The sequence below is a fragment of the Hyperolius riggenbachi genome, chromosome 1 (genome assembly GCF_040937935.1).
Source record: "Hyperolius riggenbachi isolate aHypRig1 chromosome 1, aHypRig1.pri, whole genome shotgun sequence".
Taxonomy (NCBI): domain Eukaryota; kingdom Metazoa; phylum Chordata; class Amphibia; order Anura; family Hyperoliidae; genus Hyperolius; species Hyperolius riggenbachi.
Genome location: NC_090646.1, coordinates 237,640,269 through 237,660,508, shown reverse-complemented (window position 1 = coordinate 237,660,508; position 20,240 = coordinate 237,640,269). Strand labels below are relative to the sequence as shown.

Below are 20,240 nucleotides of genomic sequence, written 5' to 3'. Positions count from 1 at the left end.
GCAGCTGTCACACAGATGCAGTTAACAGGTATGCACAGACTGGTATATAAAACAGCGTGTGGTCACACAGGTGCAGTGAACAGGTATGAAGTGACTGGTATATAAAACTGCGTGCTGTCACACAGGTGCAGTGAAAGGTATATAGTGACTGGTATTACAATACTATGTGCAGCTGTCACACACACAGGTGCAGTGAAAAGGTAGGCACTGAATGTGCTGGGCCTGGCACAGTATAGCTATTAGCAAGAACCAGCTGCGACAGACAGGGCTGTATATGCAGTGTCAGTGGGCCACACCAAGAAAAAAAACACATCACAAGAACATTAGCTCTCAAAAGAGCTGTTTTGGTGGTGCTTTTCAGCAACAAATATCAGCAATGAGCAAGCTAAAAGACCTCTTAACTATTGTTTTTCCTATCTCTCCAATGGCCGACGCTGCTGCCTTATATAAGGATGGGGGGTGGACCTCCAGGAGGGAGTGCAGCTTAATTGGCTGCCATGTGTCTGCTGACTGTGATGTAGAGGGTCAAAGTGTAGCCCAATTATGTAGTATAGGAGGCGGGTCGAACTGCCATAAATCTGCGAATAAGTTCGCATGCGAACCGTTCGGGTTATCTCTAAATAAAACCCCTCTGCCTATGTGTCCGTGCGTTTTGCCCAGCGCACATGTGCAGTACATAGGGCAGACTTGGGACATCAGGACGGGTGCAGGGGGTTGCGCATGTGCGAGAGCAAGGCTGGAGCGGGGGAAAGTAGGAGAAGCGGGTGAGGGGGTCGTGGCTGATCCCTAGTGGCCGTTTGGAAACGGGCGGGCTGATTTCTACTAGGATAAAACTACAATTAGTTGCATAAATTCATGACAATAGCACAAAGAGGAACTGTAGTGAAAATAACTTAATAAAATTGCTTATTTTATTATATTATTTAGACAGTGTTTAGACAGTTGTACTATCTTTCCTCAGGTGATCGCTGAAGAATGTTTGGTTACAGAGCATTCCAAAACCAGTATGAAATATGCTGCTCGGTCTCCCTAAATGCTCGGGGAGGGGGGGGAGAGTTGAATTCCACACAGCAAGGGGGTTGTGATGCTGAAATCGGGATACCTAATTATGGATGTCCTGAATCATTTACTGCATTCTACCATATGTCACTAAAGGGCCTCTTAAGTTTTTTTCTTGAACATGTCATTCCTACAAACTTTCAAAAGCTATTTCATTTTGGTAATGGTGTTGAAAGCATGTCCTCTGGAAAATGTAAAAGAACATGTATTGTAATTATTACTGTATTATCATAGTATCATTCTATATTTTTATTGTTAGTACTTACTTTACATTTTCTTGTATACATGTTCTCGTAATATCGATGCATACTGTCTTCAATTATTAATATAATCATCATCATTACTGTTATTGTAATGACAACAGAATGACATTATTATAGCATTTGCACTGGCTATTAACTTTATTTTTTACTGTTTTCTCATTTCTAAGGCTTAACATTTCACAATATTTTAATTGCCTTTCAGTTGTTTTAAATTATAAAAACATTTATCCAAGACTCTAGTCTGGTGGGTGATTTGTAAGCATTAAAAGACAGATGACATTTCTGAATAAACAACAGAACAGGTCATGCCGTCTACAAAGACATTCACTTCTGGCTTGTACTCCGTTAATTATAACTTTCTTGAATAAAGTGCTGACAGAAGGTTACTTACGGTTTTACTTCTTCCATCCTCTCAGGAACTGAAAAAGTAATAAATTAAGACAATGCTATAATTTTTTTTAATCAATGTAAAATGCAAGTAATGGACATGTACATCTACACAGGTAAGGACACAACTCCATCCTGACTGTTGTGTTAAGATATACAATCATTTGGGGAAATTGTGTAAGCACAAAAACTCAGTAAATTGTCCTGTGGCCATAGGATCCCATGCACTGGAGAAACTGGGGGCATATTGAAGTAGACCTACTGTATATCAAGACATACCATGTTGCATATTATAATATATATGTGTATATATATATATATATATATATATATATATATATATGTGTATACATATATATATATATATATATATATATATATATATATATATATATATATATATATATATATATATAGCAGAAGTAGTCACCCTGCTTTTATCCACATAATTTTCTTCCCTTTTTTGTAGAAAAAGTAACAAAAAAGTGTCTGTCTGGGCACCTGATGACGTGATTATTCCTCAAGCTTATAACTTATAATGTCTTGTTTAAAATTCCAAAACAAACGTTACCTAAGTAAAGTAATGGGGGGGGGGGGGGGGGCTGTGGTATGGGTCTACTTTATGCAGGAAATTTATCACTGGATTTCTCTCATATCGTTGCAAATCCAAAGGATGTTTACAGTACAAGTTTGCAAAATTTGTTCATGGTTACATTTGGATTCAGAAATGAAGATGAAATAAAAATCTCAGTTATGTGCCCGAAACAGAAGTTGGAACCGTGTATCGTGCTTTAAGGCTGTTATGCAGTATGTGTATTTTTAACTCAGAACCTTAGGCCCTGTTCACACTTGCGTTTTGGCAAGTAAACGGACCGGATCCTGATCGGATCCTGATCGGATCCTGACCTGATCCTGATCAGAACCGTACGGTTCCGATCCGGATCCGGTCCGTTTGTATCAGGCATGCATCAGGCTGCCATCCGGATCCGTGGGCAAAAAATAGTTAAATTTTAATAAAAAAATGTTGGGGTCAGCAGAAGGTGCACCCGGTGCACCTGTAGAATGAGGTTCCTCCGCTGCAGGCCTCACCTCCACCTCCGACATTCTGCCAAACAGCTCCAGCACGTCTGTTACTGCTGCTCCACTCCAGACATGCTTGGCCCATGTGTCCCCATCCGAAATGGCCGCTTGGATACGCCTAGGAAGTGGGGTAGAACGTCAGGTTTTTGTAGGCAGTGTGTTCTGTGCCTTCCGTTCCCCATTGGTTTCTGTGTTCCAGATGGTGCTGTCAGGCTCCAGTCCGGCTCCGGTCCGGGTGCGTGGGCCGGAGATCCGGACCCAAAAAATAGCGCATGTTGGAAAATTGTCCGGAGTCCGGATCCGGTCCGGCTCTGTACTGTACGGAACGGACACGTGTGAACGTCCGCATAGACTTTACATTGCTATGCGGAACGTACGTTCCGTTTGTACAGTATGCGGTCCGGATCAGATCCGGAAAATCTGGATAGAGAACGCTAATGTGAACCGGGCCTTATCCTTCAATGGTGAGTAACTGAGTTAGATTCTGAAAAGGTGTCCATACATCAGGTGACTTAGCGGCTGATTGAACCATCCGATTCGATGATTATAATTGAATCGGGTAAAAATCGGTGCCGCCTGGAGCGACGATGTGACCATTTTCAGGCCAAAATTGTTTGCATGTATTTGCTGCAAGATGTCAGGCCAGCGTGCTCATTGGTACGTGGCGTTATCGGCATATGGTATCGGAACGAGCGATAGAACCCGTAAAATGTGCCTCTCAAAAAAAGGGACAGTTGGGAGCTATGCCTAGTTTGGTCGTTCTGAAATCATTCCTACCTGCAGGCTTTTTCTGGCACATCTTGTAGAGGACCACTAAGAGAACAACAGCAATACCAGCTACAACACACACCACCACAGGAACAATTACTCCTGAAAGGAAAAAAAGGAATTCTTAATAATACAGCTTACTATATTTTGAGCATGTTATCTGCCCTATTTAAATTATCTGTAATAAAAATATTTCTGCATTGTTATTAAAAGCAACATCTTGATGATTTGGATTAAAGCACAACTCTACTGAAAACATACTTCTTTTCAAAGCATTGGATGGAATTGCATTTTTATTGCCATGTGCACCTCACTGAGGTTCATTCACCTATGTATTATTATTATTATTATTATTCATTTATTGCTCTGATATTTTTTGCACTGTTTTACAGCATTTTACAGAGTACAGTGAACATCTCACATCCCTAATTGTCCTACAAGAGAATTTACATTCTAATGTCCTTACTGTAATCAGGTTTTACCTTAGTCAATCTGAGAAAGAACTAATTAACCTTCTTGTATATTCTTTGGATGTGGGAGAAATCAGGAGTGCCTGGTGGAGACCCACTCACGCATGGGGAGAACATGCAAACTCCACACAGATAGTGTTTCCACTTGGTTTGCTCCGGTCTGTGGAATGTGGTGCTTTCTTAAATATGCTAAATGTGCTGAAGCAAAAAGCAGCAGAATTCTGGTATAGGTGCAGCTACAGTGTCAAGCCACTGGATGGGCCAATGCTTAAAGACTCCATGTGTATTCAAGAAAAACAAGAGGAAAGACCTACATAGACCTTGCATAGAAGGCCAAGACTGGGATTAACAGGGACCCATTGCGTGTCACCATTGAATTGAGCAAGAGTAGCTGTGGCATATGACCACGGATCAGATGCAGTCTGTGACAATACACTGCTGTTATGGGGGACGAAATCAAAGAAGAACATAAGTGAAACTGCAAACCCTGACTTGATTAATTAAAATTTGTTGATTTGCATACATATGGGAGACTGCGGTCACACAACCCCTAGTTCAACAACCTGTAGGAAATGGAAAGAACTAAATTACTACCATAGACTATCAAACCAATTGTACAAAGTTTTACTTAAATTCAGCCCATTTTTGCAAAATCACTTGTGCTCTCCAATGATTTCCAGACTAGGAGGAGTAGATCCGGGCCAATCTGTCATTGCCTGTTAAATTACAATACAAAACCTGAGCTATAACATGAGGCTGAGTATATACTGATAGATCTTCTAGTCAGAAGGCCATTCTAATGGATTTAACTCTGGGCATTTTTTAAAGGATAACTGACATGAGGCAAAGCTACCTAAAGTAAGCAGCAGGGAGGTATGTTCCTGCTGGATCCACATACCTCTGTGCATTGTTCATTTCTCTCTTTGTTACCCATGCCTTATAATTGAAAAATTTGACTTTTGCTTAAAGAAGTAATTTCAGGCAAGAAGAGGCAGGTTTGTTGTATTGTCCCCTTCTATCACCTACCCATTCTCTCCTCTTAAGGGGAACGAATGGGGTGAGGAAGAGGAGGGAATGGGAGGGAGATGCAAAGGAACATTACAGTACGTCTGCCTCTTCCAGTCTGAAAATTTGGCTTTAGCAGAAAATCAATATTTTCAAGGAGCAGTTATGGGGACCGAGGAGCGAAACAGACAACGCACAGAGTTATGTGGATCCAGCAGTAACATACCTCTGTACTTACCTTAGGTAGCTTTGTTTTGAGTCAGGTGTGCTTTAACAATCATGGATTTACAGATAGTCCCTGACTTACAAACACCCAACACCCGCCTATATGAACGCCCGCCGATTTATTGCAATGACGTCATGAAGTCAGGGACTACCTCTGCTGCTCTCCCCAGCCGCATTCCTTTAGCAGAGTAGCTTCCCCAGCGGAAGCTGCAGCATGTCTCAACTGGTCCATGGACGCCTGCAGTGATCAGTGAAGTCCTCTCTCCCTTCACTGTTCCACTATGTCGGCTTCTCTCGTATTGCATATGGGCGCAATCAGGAGAAGCCACCATTAGGGGGAACAGTGAGGAGTAAGAGGACATTACTGAATGCCGCAGGCACCATGGACCAGGTGAGACATACTGCGGCCTCCACTGTGCCTACTCTGCTAAAGGTAGGGGCTGAGAGAGCAGGCAGCACGGAGGCATTAGAAGCACAGTAGGACATGAGACACAAGGGGACATGGAAGGCACAGGGGGACATGGAAGGCACAGGCGGACATAAGAGGCACAAGGGGGACATGAGGAGGCACAAGGGGGATATGAGAAGGCACAAGGGAGACATAAGGAGACACAAAGAAGACAAAGGAACCTTAGAGGGAGACAGCGATGAAACAGAGGGGGACACTGGAGTCACAGGAGAACAGAAGTGACACACAATAAACCTGGAGGCACAGGGGACAGAGAGGGCACTGTGTTCCGATTTAAGAACGGATTCAGATTAACAAGGAACCTACAGTCCCCTTCTCATTCATTAACCGGAGACTACCTGTATTTCATATGTTTTCGTGGAAACTACCAGTTAAAATATACTACAATATTATTCTTAAAGATGCTGGAATAGAAAGAGAATAAAATAAAGCTGGCATTTTACATTCACAGTTCATAAAGACATAACCCTCTTTTCATAAAAAAAAATGTTGACCTTTGAAAAGAAATGCAGTTTAAAAATAACAGAGAACCTGTAAAACAATTTCGTGGTGCCAGGATATTAGCCAAAGGGAAAACTCAGAAGGATCAGTGAAAACTGCTGCTGATAAACAACACATACCACGGTGAGGTTTTTGTACCTCAGTGTGATGTTTATAGACTACTTGGCTTCATCTGGAATTTTGCATTATATCATATTGAACAAACAACATCAACAAATGTGTATATGAGTTATCTAAGGGACTATGATAACAATGCTAGTCTGCTATAAAATAAATCCACGGGATTCATTCCGGTTATTCATGGAGTGGGACAGACTCCAAGTCACAGCTAGGGCCATAGAGCTCTTTGGAGCCATGACTGAAACTCTCTTGGTAGCAACATGAATATATTAGGCAGAACTACGCAGAGAAGTGCAGGAAAATCATTTTCTCTTTGAAAAGTGTTACTTATTTCTGCTGTACACAGTTTTTTTTTTTTTAATAAAATCTAATGTTTCCAAAATAATTGGTGGGGAATGGGATCAGACCCCCCCCCCCCCTCCCTCACCTGGAGCTCCCACGTCCGCGCTTCCCCTCCAGCTATTTTCGCAAAATTTAGAGCTGGCAGTGAGTGAGGAAGCAATTACTCACTTACTTCCTTACTTGCATTCCATTGCTCGCTGCGTCACTTCCTGCATTGCATTGCTGCCCCCCCTTTCTGGCTGTCACCCCCTCCAGTTTACCTACGGGGCGGCATCCTTACAAGTTTGCCTCAGGTGGCAAAAAGTCTAGAACCAGCCCTGCAATCAGCACAACTTGCATCACCTGGGTAATGTTCAAAGTTACTATGGTAATGTGCGGTTGCAAGTTGCGCTAATTGATTTACATGCACTACTCCCCAGCATTAGCAAATTTACAAACACGGCAAATTTACCAAAAGTTAGTGCATCAGGTACCTTGCCTGTCAAAGTGAGATAGCCTATCTCAGATAGGGATAACAGGGAGAGACTATGGTGCCATCTTGTCACATCACTATGGTAACAAGTAAAAAATGTGCACTTACTGTATATGTTATGATGTCTGAAACAGTGGCTTATGCAGCAGTCTATTGTTACTGTTACTATAACCCTTGTCAAAAGGGGAATATCCATACATTGGAGTAAAAATGTTGCATGCTATATATAAACCATACACTACAAACGTGTACACACTGTACAACATAGGCACATTGCTCTCCTGGCTGAGGCCACACCCACATTCTCTTCAAAAGTCTGTCTTTCCTCTCTTGCCTGAAGCCACACCCTTATTCACTTGAGATCCAGGCTTTCTCCTCCAGATTTTTGGACACACCCACATTTTTCTGAGAAGCAGGTAGCATAAGAAGTGAGCAGGGCCAGCTGAGGAGATTTGTGAGACCGTTCTGATCGAATCGGCTAGAAATTGATGCAGTAGAAAGCATGTTCGATCGGCAGATCAATCAATTTCTGTCTGATTTCGAATGATCGGTCCGGACAGAACATCTGGGTCAATCGGCTACTGGCAGCAGATCGATGGCCCATAGGGTTGCATTGGATTGAATGGTGCAACACTGCATTTCGATTGATTTTCAATAGATTTGATTCTGAAATCTATTGGAATTCTGTTCCTACTGTGTGGCACACATCAGATAGATTCCTGTCAGATTCGACCAGACTGGAATCTATCTGATGGTCGAATCTGCTGCTAATCTATAAGTGTATGGGTGCAGAGGCGTATCTAGAGGGGTGCAAGCATGGCTTGTGTCATGGGCACCACAGCACCGTGGGCTCCATGTCTGCCCCTGTGCTGCACTGCCATGCCTGCCCCTGTGCCTCCCAGTCATTCAGACCTCAGATCAGATTAATTCTGTTATCTGGGGAACATGGCTACTTAACTTATAAATGCACTTGGCTTAGTGTTAGAAAAGAGGACAGAAAGGGAAATAAGAAGAGAGATTTCCAAAACAGTAACTTCAGCAGTATCCACGCCCCAAAACACAGGCAACCATAACATGTACATGAGAAGGTGTGCTAATATTAGTAGGAAAGGGGCGCAATTTTAGGGTTTGCCATAGACACTCTGATACCCAGATACGCCCCTGTATGGGTACCTTTAGATTTGGTTACAGAGAGGACACAGTGGATTACAGACAGTTCCTGTGCCACAATAAATGACAGAAAGCAGAGAGGGAGCAGATTAAAGAAATGGTTAATGTACCAAAGTGATTGAATAGGAGAAAAAAAAGAGAGAGCGCGCAAGAGAAGATTAAAGAAATAGTTAATGTGCCAGAGTGATTCATCTCATGCCCCTGAAAGCCAGGCACACATCCAGAACCACTGATGTATAGTGAGCCTTTAGCTATAGAGACACCGATCCAACACTCTTAAGGTGGCCATACACTGGTCGATTTGCCATCAGATTCGACCAACAGATAGATCCCTCTCTGATGGAATCTGATCAGAGAGGGATCGTATGGCTGCCTTTACTGCAAACAGATTGTGAATTGATTGCAGCATGAAATCGATTCACCATCTGTGAAGCTGCTGCCCCCCCCCCTCATACATTACCTGCTCCGGCCTGCTGTCACCGATGTCTTCTTCTCCGCTGGGTTCCGCATTCCGGTCCGGGCGACTTCACTTCTTTCTGTCCAGGGAAGTTTAAACAGTAGAGGGTGCTCTACTGTTTAAACTTCCTGCCGGGACAGGAAGTGAAGCCAGCCAGCCCGGAACGCAGAACCCAGCGGAGAAGTAGACATCGATGACACGCGCTGGCCGGAGCAGGTAATGTATTGCCGTCGTATTGCGTCGGTCGTCGGGCATTCAAACACCGCCATCGACGCACTCCCGACCCGCCGGCGATTGAGAAAAATCTTCCGCACGGACGTCTCGACGGGAACGCTTTATTTCGGACGGAAATCAATTGTTTGCGTAACAATTTCACAACAGATTCGATCACAGTGATCGAATCTGCTGTATATCAGCGAGAAAATCGTTAGGTGTATGGGCCCCTTTACAGCTGTTTTGGACTTAATGGTTCTCATCAGCTCATGACAGTTATTGATATCACCCTAAAGGCAGCCATACACTGGTCGATTGCCACCAGATCGACCAGCAGATAGATTCCTCTGTAATCTAATCTGATCAGAGAGGGATCTATTGGCTGCCTACACTGCAAAAAGATTTTTAATTGATTTCACTATGAAATCGATTCACAATCTGTGCAGCTGCCGCTGTTGCCCCAGCATGCATTACCTGATCCGGCCGGCACGAGTCCCCCGGTCTCCACCGTCTCTTCTCCGCTCTGGGCTCAGGCTTCTCTATACTTCCTGTCGGGGGAAGTTTAAACAGTAGAGGGCACTCTACTGTTTAAACGTCCCCCGACAGGAAGTAGAGTGAAGCCGGAACCCAGAGCAGAGAAGAGACCACGAGAACAGCAGGGACACACGCCGGCTGGATCAGGTAATGTATTGCCGCTAGCGTCGGTCGTTCGAACACCACTATTGACGCATTCCTGACCCGCCGGCGATCAAGCAAAATTTTCCACATGGATCGACGGGATCGATTTCGGGCGGAAATCGGTTGATCGGTCAGCGTTTGTGTATCCAGTTAACAGCAGATTCGATCACAGTGATCAAATCTGCTGCATATCGGGCAGGAAATCGAGTAAGTGTATGGGCATCTTAAAGGTGGCCACTAATGACCCAATATTTTTCATCCAATTTTACCAAATCTATGTAGTAGAAGGGTAAATTGAGTTAACATATTAAATGGATAATTTAGGCAGTTCCCTTATATTACATAGAAATGGTAAGATTGGATGAAAAAGATTGGATCATAAGTGGCCACCATAAGAAATAGAATTTGGACCAGTACTTAGAAATACCCAAATAGCTCACGGTGACCCAAACCTACTAGGAAAGTATAAGCGGCTTAAGGAGACTAAAAAGGCAAAATTATATCCTACCTAATAAAAGGCAAGTGTCCCTGCGTCCCATGTCTGTCCCAGTGGCATACCTAGGGCATTTGGCACCCGGTGCTGGGTATTAAAAGACCCCCCCCCCCCCCCAAAAAAAATGGCTGCAACATCGCGGCAAAAAATGGGTGTGGCCATGACCGGATGAGGGCGGAGCTAACTGTAATTTAAAGTATTAGCTAGTATAGTTGCCCCAGTATAGCTAGTATAGTTGCCCCCAGTATAGCTAGTATAGTTGCCCCCAGTATAGCTAGTACAGTTTCCCCCAGTATAGCTGCCCCCAGTGAAGCTATTATAGTTGCCCCCAGTGAAACTAGTTGCCCCCAATGAAGTTAGTATAGTTGCCCCCAGTATAGCTAGTTTAGTTGCCCCCAGTATAGCTAGTTTAGTTGCCCCCAGTATAGCTAGTATAGTTGCCCCCAGTATAGCTAGTATAGTTGCCCCCAGTATAGCTAGTATAGTTGCCCCCAGTATAGCTAGTATAGTTGCCTCCAGTATAGCTAGTATAGTTGCCCCCAGTATAGCCAGTATAGTTGCCCCCTGTATAGCTAGTATAGTTGCCCCCAGTGAAGCTATTATAGTTGCCCCCAGTGAAACTAGTTGCCCCCAATGAAGTTAGTATAGTTTCCCCCAGTATAGCTAGTTTAGTTGCCCCCAGTATAGCTAGTTTAGTTGCCCCCAGTATAGCTAGTATAGTTGCCCCCAGTATAGCTAGTATAGTTGCCCCCAGTATAGCTAGTATAGTTGCCCCCAGTATAGCTAGTATAGTTGCCCCCAGTATAGCTAGTATAGTTGCCTCCAGTATAGCTAGTATAGTTGCCCCCAGTATAGCTAGTTTAGTTGCCCCCAGTATAGCTAGTTTAGTTGCCCCCAGTATAGCTAGTTTAGTTGCCCCCAGTATAGCTAGTACAGTTGCCCCCAGTATAGATGCCCTAGGAGGGGGGAAGCAGCGCTAGAAGGAGGGGCAGTGGGGGCAGCGGTGGGGAGGGTGGACATATCCCCCCCTCCCTCACCTGGGACCACTCCTTCTGCCTCTCTCCCCCTCCATAGATTACCGGCGGCAAGTGCAGGGGCGGCGAGGAGGCGTGCAGAGAATTACTCATCACTTCCGCGTTCCAAGCGCTGGCAGCGTCATGTCGTCACAGATCTCCGCCTACAATGCCGCCCACTGTGCTTCCGCTAATCAGGAAGCACAGTGGGCGGCATTGAAGGCGGAGATCTGTGACGACATGACACTGCCAGCGCTTGCAACATTTCATCCATCTGTGTCAAAGAAATATTCCACCAAGAAGACTGAAGAAGGCCTCAAAGGTATTGTCCATTAAATGGTAGCTCAGGATTAGGCCAATGCACTTGGTTACCTTTTTGGCTCTTTGGAGTTTCTTTATTTGGTCCGTCGATCTGATTTTTATCAGGCCGAGCTGTGAAACCTGGTATAAAAAACAGAATAGTTAAAATAGTAACAAAATTTTGAACCTTATTTCTTCTATCTTATGAGTTTCCATAGCTGTTCTAATGTGCTCTGTCTTACTGCAGCCTTTCCTAGTTGCACAGTGGCTGTGTTATCTGTTATATGATCTAATCTTCTCTCCTCTGTCGGGCTCAGGCAGTCAGGCTGGAATGTGCTGTACTGCTTGTGATTGGATATAAGCTATACACACCCTCTCCAGGCCCCCTGCACACTCTGTATGACTCACACACTGAGCTACTCTCAGCCTATCACTTGCTATGTCTTTTGTTTGTAAACACTGCATAAAAATGTCAATTACAAGCCAGGATTGCAGCAGGGAGTGGCAGAAACAGCACAGAGGGGCCCAGGAGAAAATAATGAATAGAATGGTATGCTTTTTATTGTAAGAATTTTACAGTACAGATTCTCTTTAAGAAATTGTCAAATTACCTAACAATGTGCTCACCTTGGTAATATGTATAAGGATACTGACCATCTCCAGCACTTCGCCAGCAGTATGTTGTGATACATGGGACACAAGTTTCTTTTCAAGCCACTGACTAAACTAAGGCATCCAATCAGACTTCTAATCTTTCCAGTAAGAAAATGCTAAACCGGTCTGAAAGTCACTCTGCGTGAAACTATTAAAGCCCTATTTCAACCACACATTTTTTAATAATAAATTGGCCCTAATGTGCACTGCATATCTGTACTTTTTGCATTAAACATATTTAAAGGCTGGTTGAGTCCCTTAGTTCCACTTCTAGCTGAGATAATAGTGCCATTTTATTGGACAGCTGTCAAAACTCTTCCCCATCCTATTATCAACCACATGTGGGAAGCTGACCCAGCTCCCCCACTGGGCTGATAAATCCTTTATAAACAGCACTAACTCAGCTTAAAGGGAATCTGAAGGGATTACAAAAAAACAAAAACAGATACTCACCTATGGAGAGGGAAGGCTCTGGGTCCTATAGAGCCTTCCTGTTCCTCTCACAGTCCGCTCGTTCCAGCGCTGCCTCCTCCCAGTATTTTGGTTTAATATGGAATGCTCCATCGGGAATGCTGGTAGACTCTCAAACGTCCAAACGTAGGGTGCATACACACATCTAAATTTTGATTGGCCAATGACTGGACAATTTTACCACCTCCATGTAGAATGAGGACCAAGAGATGTTGAATACTATGAACAAATTGTGCAGGAAAGCTCTTATACTACATGAAAGTGGTAAAACTGGCCAGTTATTGGCCAATCAAAATTGGATGTGGGTATGCACCCTAAAAAGGACTACCTGGCCTCTAGGTATGTTCATATTTCTCCTGGTCTTACTAGAGTGCAGGGCTAGGGTAAACAATGTTGATTTGCATCGCGTTTTCACTTTAAAGAAGCTATGAACATCGGTTTTGCCTAAAGCCTAGTACACACTTTCAATTATGTTTGGCCAATCACTGACCAATTTTTCCACCTCCATGTATTATGTGGGTTTACTGAAATTGAATATTATGAGAAGATTGTGTAGGTTAACCAGCCGGGCGGTATGGACGAGCTCAGCTCAGCTCGTCCATCACCGCCGGAGGCTGCCGCTCAGGCCCTGCTGGGCCGATTTCCATCTTATAAAGAGCAGCACACGCAGCCGGCACTTTGCCAGCCGCGTGTGCTGCCTGATTGCCGCCGCTCTGCGGCGATCCGCCGCGAGCAGCGGCGAAAGAGGGTCCCCCCAGCCGCCTGAGCCCAGCGTAGCCGGAACAAAAAGTTCCGGCCAGCGCTAAGGGCTGGATCGGAGGCGGCTGACGTCAGGACGTCGGCTGACGTCCATGACGTCACTCCGCTCGTCGCTATGGCGACGATGTAAGCAAAACAAGGAAGGCCGCTCATTGCGGCCTTCCTTGTTTATTCTGGGCGCCGGAGGCGATCGGAAGAACGCCTCCGGAGCGCCCTCTAGTGGGCTTTCATGCAGCCAACTTTCAGTTGGCTGCATGAAATAGTTTTTTTTTTATTTAAAAAAAACCCTCCCGCAGCCGCCCCTGGCGATCTTAATAGAACGCCAGGGTGGTTAAACCTCAGGCCAGTTTCACACTGTGAATCTGCACCGAAAAACAGCCTATGGGGATTACTGCGTTAATATGCAGTAATCCCCGTCTGGCAGCAGGCCAAGCAGGAAGCGATGCTCACTTCCTGTGGCCGAATCAACGATGTGCGTGGAAGTTTATTGCTGAAATACGCTTCTACGCATGCACGACACATAAAACTTGCGGTGGCCTTTTTAAAACATGTGCCTCTCCATAGATTTACATGACTTCCGGTTCACCGCAGGTCGGCGCAGGAGTTGCACTGCAACGTAGGTATGCGCTCGCGTTAGACTGGCCATATCCGGTGCGCCGCATGCTGTATGAAAGCACTCAGACTTTCATTAGCATATCAGTGAGTAGCGGTAAAATTCCACAACGCACCAGTGTGAAAGGCCCCTCATACTACATGGAAGTAATATTGGTCAGTTATAGGCCAGGTTACACTGCACCTGTCACATCACGTGTTATAGCTGCCGTGCGACCAAGACAGTGAGATTTTTTTTCTTCTAGCTCCTAGGAATATTTGGATTTGCTCCCCTGGATATTTTTAAGGCTATAATTGTTTTAGTGACACTAATTATACTTTCCCAGTGAAAATACATATGCACTGTTTTACCTACCAAGGAGTTATTGTTGTGGGATGCTGACATCTGACTGACTTTCTGAAAAGAATTGTAAATCCTTTGGCAGTCCAAACGGGCCATATCCACCTGTTGCAGCTGTTTTCTATGCTGTTATGACAGAAACTGATACTGCCATAGACAGAGCTTAAATACTTACTAGTTTCAGGTTGCTGCAGTCTGGAGTTACTAATATAGTTTAAAAAAAAACTGACCTTTTAATCCAGTTGTTGTTTTCTCAGGAGGAGGAGCAGCGGAGCTGGGGACAACATTGTCCCTCTCAGTGGTAATTTTATCCCCATGCTTTGCATCTGAGAAAAACATAGGAGAAAATATCAGTCAAGTTTATCTAGTGACTATAGATACAGGTGCTTACAAATGCACATGTAACCACGCATGCACTTACACAGGCCTGTGCTGCTGCCCTGAACGCTAAAGGAGGGGGGAGCTGTAATGGAGGGGAAGCCGCAGTTGTGGGGAGGGTGACCCGACTGCTCCCTCTCTACCTCTCCCGGGCCACCCTCCGTGCTCCCCCTCCGCTGCAAAGTTAGCGCAGCAGGAAGTGCTGTAAACAGTCAGCAACTCACCTCTCTGCTTTCCAATCGCCGATCACTTGCTGCTGGTCTCCTCCTCTGCATAGCTGTGTGTATACATGCACTACTTCCTGTTCAGCAGATACTCTATCTGGTGGTGGTCAAGTAATTAAGACATGAAGGTCAGTCAGTCCGAAAATTTGGGAAAACTTTCAAAGTGTCCCCCAAGTGCAGTCTCAAAAACCATGAAACGCTACAAAGAAACTGGCTCACATGCGGACCGCCCCAGGAAAGGAAGACCAAGAATCACCTCTGCTGCGGAGGATAAGTTCATCCAAGTTATCAGCCTCAGAAATCACAGGTTAACAGCAGCTCAGATTAGAGACCAGGTCAATGCCACACAGAGTTCTAGCTGCAGACACATCTCTAGAACAACTGTTAAGAGGAGACTGTGTGAATCAGGCCTTCATGGTAGAATATCTGCTAGGAAACCACTGCTAAGGACAGGCAACAAGCAGAAGAGACTTGTTTGCGCTAAAGAACACAAGGAATGGACATTAGACCAGTGGAAATCTGTGCTTTGGTATGATGAGTCCAAATTTGAGATTTTTGGTTCCAACCACCGTGTCTTTGTGCGACGCAGAAAAGGTGAACGGATGGTCTCTACATGCCAGGTTCCCACCGTGAAGCATGGAGGAGGAGGTGTGATGGAGTGGGGGTGCTTTGCTGGTGACACCGTTGGGGATTTATTCAAAATTGAAGGTATACTGAACCAGCATGGCCACCACAGCATCTTGCAGCTGCATGCTATTCCATCTGGTTTGCGTTTAGTTGGACCATCATTTATTTTTCAACAGGACAATGACCCCAAACAGACCTCCAGGCTGTGTAAGGGCTATTTCACCAGGAAGGAGAGTGATGGGGTGCTGCGCCAGATGACCTGGCCACCACAGTCACCAGACCAGAACCCAATCGAGAGAGATGGTTTGGGGTGAGCTGGACCGCAGAGTGAAGGCAAAGGGGCCAACAAGTGCTAAGCATCTCTGGGAATTCCTTCAAGACCATTGGAAGACCATTTCAGGTGACTACCTCTTGAAGCTCATCAAGAGAATGCCAAGAGGGTGCAAAGCAGTAATCAAAGCAAAAGGTGGCTACTTTGAAGACTCTAGAATATGACATATTTGTAGTTATTTCACACTTTTTGGTTATGTACTATACTTCCACATGTGTTAATTTATAGTTTGGATGCCTTCAGTGTGAATCTACAATTTGAATGAGAAGGTGTGTCCAAACCTTTGGTCTGTACTGTAAACTGGGGGCACCTATCCATCTAACCTATACTGGGGGCACCTACTTATCTAACCTATGTTGCGGACACCTACCTATCTCACCTATACTGGGGTCACCCATCTAACCTATACTGGGGGCACCTACTTATCTAACCTGTACTGGGGGCTCCTACGTATCTAGTCTATAATGGGGGCACCTACCTATCCAGCTTATACTGTGGGCACATACCTAGCTAACCTATACTGGTGGCAATTATATACTGGCTACCTATATTGGAGGCACCTACCTAACTAACCTATACTGAGGGCACCTACCTATCTAAACTATGCTGGGGCAATTATTCTGGCTACCTATATTAGAGGCACCCACCTAGCTAACTGGTACTGGGGGCACCTACCTATCTAACCTATACCGGGGGCACCGGGGGCACCTGCCTATCTAACCTATACTGGGGGCAACTATACTGGCTACCTATACTGGAGGCACCTACTAATTACTGTCCTATTTTCCTCCACCTAATTTATTATCTCCTCCCCCATCTCTAAAGCTGTGTACACATGGTATTTGTTTTAATGAAAGCGATTGTTCTTGGTCAACTTAGAAATAGTCTGTTGCACACTTAAGGTGCGTACACACGCACTACTAAATGCAACGATGGGTCCGCCCGGACCCTCTCGCTGGGCGGTCTTTAGCCTACAGTATGCGCGTGTGTACACGCTGTCGGCGGACTGATAAGGCTGTTTCTGAACGATCCGCTCAGCAAATCGTTCAGAAACAGCCTTATCAGTCTGCAGACAGACTGTACACACGTGCTACTGTTGGCTGAACGTCCGCCCAGCAGGAGGGTCCGGCGGTAGTGCGTGTACGCACCTATGGTCTGTAGGTGCGTACACACGCACTACTGTAATGAACGAAGGGTCCGTCAGACCCTCCAGCTGGGTGGGCGTTCTGCCGATAGTAGTGCGTGTGTACAGTCTGTCGGCAGACTGATAAGGCTGTTTCTGAACGATCCGCTGATTATTCAGCTAAATAGACGAATAATGCTCGCTCCTGCGCGCGTCATTGGGAGCTTACTGCACAGGTGCAGTACAAAGTTTTCTTGTGCTGCACCTGCGCAGTAAGCTCCCTATGACACGCGCGGAAGCGAGCACACGTGAGGCCACGACCGTGCAGCCGCAGTGTTGTTACAGTGAAAATTAGACCGGCGGCGGGGAACGCAGGATTGGAGGAGGCCGGCACGGGACATTACAGCTGCAGGTGGGCGATCGAAGCCCCAGGTGTCAGTTTATGTTCTTTTACGCATGCCACAGAACCCCTTTAATGGACAACTGACCTGAGAGGGATATGAAGACTGACATATTTATTTTCTTTCTACAATGCAAATATGACTTTGCTGTTTTGCTTGCCACACCCCTTCCAGCATCTCCCTATTACATCTGCAAGTGTTTAAATGTCCTAGCTTAAAGTGAGGAGCCTGGATTTTGTGGGGGTTTTTTTTGGTTTTGTTGTTTTTTTTAACAATGCAATTTGCCTGGCTGTCCTGCTGATCCTCTGCCTCTAATCTGTTTAGCTATAGACCCTGAACAAGCATACAGATCAGATATTTGACTTGTTTCAGGTGTGTGATTCAGATACTACTGATGCATGAAAGATCAGCAGGATGCCAGGGAACTGGTATTTTAATGACACAACATGAAAAGCAATTATTTTGCTAAAATGTTTTTTGTTTTTTTTAATGTTTGTTTTTTTTAGCACATTCCTAATACTTTACTATCAGTTATACTTTTTATCAGTTATTCATATTTATAATCCATACAAAGAGTGGGGAAATTTGTATTGATCACCAAATGGTTTTGATTAAATTAAACTCAGTAGTAAAGTATGGTACATTCTCCCAAGATTTAAAAGTCCCGATTTTATGTCTACAACATAAATAAATTGTCGTTTGCACAACAATGAGATAATATGCATCAATGTTTTTATTTAATTAAGGATCAAGTGTCCAGAGAAACCATTAATTGATTCAGGGTCATGGCGAGTCCACTTTATCAAGGTATAAATGAACAGGAATAAAGGCTAGTTCCAGGGGCGAGCCTGGGGTGCCTGGCACCTGGGTGCAAGATTTTCTCTGGCGCCTATGGGAGTGGTTAAATTTACCGCGCCCAACCACATAACCACACCAGTGTCCTGCCTAATCACACCCACACCTTCCACCTCTTTCCGCATGCATGTGATACCCCATTCCTACCCCTCTTCCATGGGCTTGCTCCTGGCTGGCTTTGGCTTCCTGCGAGCCTGCTAGTCTCTGGACTGACTCAGGCTGAGAGGCTCTGCGAGTGCGACGCAGTCACACACTGCGTATTTATGGCTGCCTGCGGCCACCCTACTCTCACTGTCGTAGGCTCCTCCCCCCGCCAAGCCCAAGCGTGAGGTGGGCTGCCTGTATCTTTCCCGTTGCGCCGCGCAGCCTGCCAGTGTTGCCAACCTTTCACGTTATTTTTTTACTGACAAATACCTAAAAATTTACTGACAAAAGATTATTTTTACTGACAAAATTTCCCCACTAAATGCACATAAGAGACAGCTTTTCCCCATGTAAATGCACATAAGAGACCGCTTTTCCCCATGTAAATGCACATAAGAGACCGCTTTTCACCAGCAAATGCACATAACAAGAGACCGCTTTTCACCAGCAAATGCACATAACAAGAGACCGCTTTTCACCAGCAAATGCACATAACAAGAGACCGCTTTTCACCATCAAATGCACATAACAAGAGACCGCTTTTCACCAGCAAATGCACATAATAAGACAGCTTTTCACCAGCAAATGCACATAAGAAGACAGCTTTTCACCAGCAAATGCACATAAGAGAGATTTTCACCAGTAAATGCACATAATGACAAACAGACAGTGTCCCCAGAATATATAGCCAGGGATATATGTCCCCAGGATAGGTAGCCAGGGGGTATATGCGCCCAGGATAGGTAGCCAGGGGGTATGTGCGCCCAGGATAGGTAGCCAGGTGGTATCTGTGCCCAGGATAGGTAGCCTGGGGGTATGTGCGCCCAGGATAGGTAGCCAGGGGGTATGTGCGCCCAGGATAGGTAGCCAGGGGGTATGTGCGCCCAGGATAGGTAGCCAGGGGGTATGTGCGCCCAGGATAGGTAGCCAGGGGGTATGTGCGCCCAGGATAGGTAGCCAGGGGGTATGTGCGCCCAGGATAGGTAGCCAGGGGGTATGTGCACCCAGGATAGGTAGCCAGGTGGTATCTGTGCCCAGGATAGGTAGCCTGGGGGTATGTGCGCCCAGGATAGGTAGCCAGGGGGTATGTGCGCCCAGGATAGGTAGCCAGGGGGTATGTGAGCCCAGGATAGGTAGCCAGGGGGTATCTGTGCCCAGGATAGGTAGCCTGGGGGTATCTGTGCCCAGGATAGGTAGCCTGGGGGTATGTGCGCCCAGGATAGGTAGCCAGGGGGTATGTGCGCCCAGGATAGGTAGCCAGGGGGTATGTGCGCCCAGGATAGGTAGCCAGGGGGTATCTGTGCCCAAGATAGGTAGCCAGGTGGTATCTGTGCCCAGGATAGGTAGCCTGGGGGTATGTGCGCCCAGGATAGGTAGCCAGGTGGTATGTGCGCCCAGGATAGGTAGCCAGGTGGTATGTGCGCCCAGGATAGGTAGCCAGGTGGTATGTGCGCCCAGGATAGGTAGCCAGGGGGTATGTGCACCCAGGATAGGTAGCCAGGTGGTATCTGTGCCCAGGATAGGTAGCCAGGTGGTATCTGTGCCCAGGATAGGTAGCCTGGGGGTATGTGCGCCCAGGATAGGTAGCCAGGTGGTATCTGTGCCCAGGATAGGTAGCCAGGTGGTATCTGTGCCCAGGATAGGTAGCCTGGGGGTATGTGCGCCAAGGATAGGTAGCCAGGTGGTATCTGTGCCCAGGATAGGTAGCCAGGTGGTATCTGTGCCCAGGATAGGTAGCCAGGGGGTATGTGCGCCCAGGATAGGTAGCCAGGTGGTATCTGTGCCCAGGATAGGTAGCCAGGGGGTATGTGCGCCCAGGATAGGTAGCCAGGTGGT

At 45.8% G+C, this 20,240-nt stretch overlaps 1 protein-coding gene across 2 annotated transcripts in view; it reads right to left on the bottom strand.

Annotated features, from left to right (window-relative positions):
• Nucleotides 1-20,240, bottom strand: part of LOC137503931 (endomucin-like) — a 140,746-nt gene that overhangs the window by 16,876 nt on the left and 103,630 nt on the right. For both annotated transcript variants that reach the window (XM_068231678.1, XM_068231687.1), the window contains 4 exons: nucleotides 14,552-14,647; nucleotides 11,558-11,626; nucleotides 3,567-3,659; nucleotides 1,714-1,741 (listed from right to left, as the gene is read on the bottom strand). In XM_068231678.1, the coding sequence (XP_068087779.1) occupies nucleotides 1,714-1,741; nucleotides 3,567-3,659; nucleotides 11,558-11,626; nucleotides 14,552-14,647 (286 nt within the window). The remainder of the gene's footprint in view (nucleotides 1-1,713; nucleotides 1,742-3,566; nucleotides 3,660-11,557; nucleotides 11,627-14,551; nucleotides 14,648-20,240) is intronic.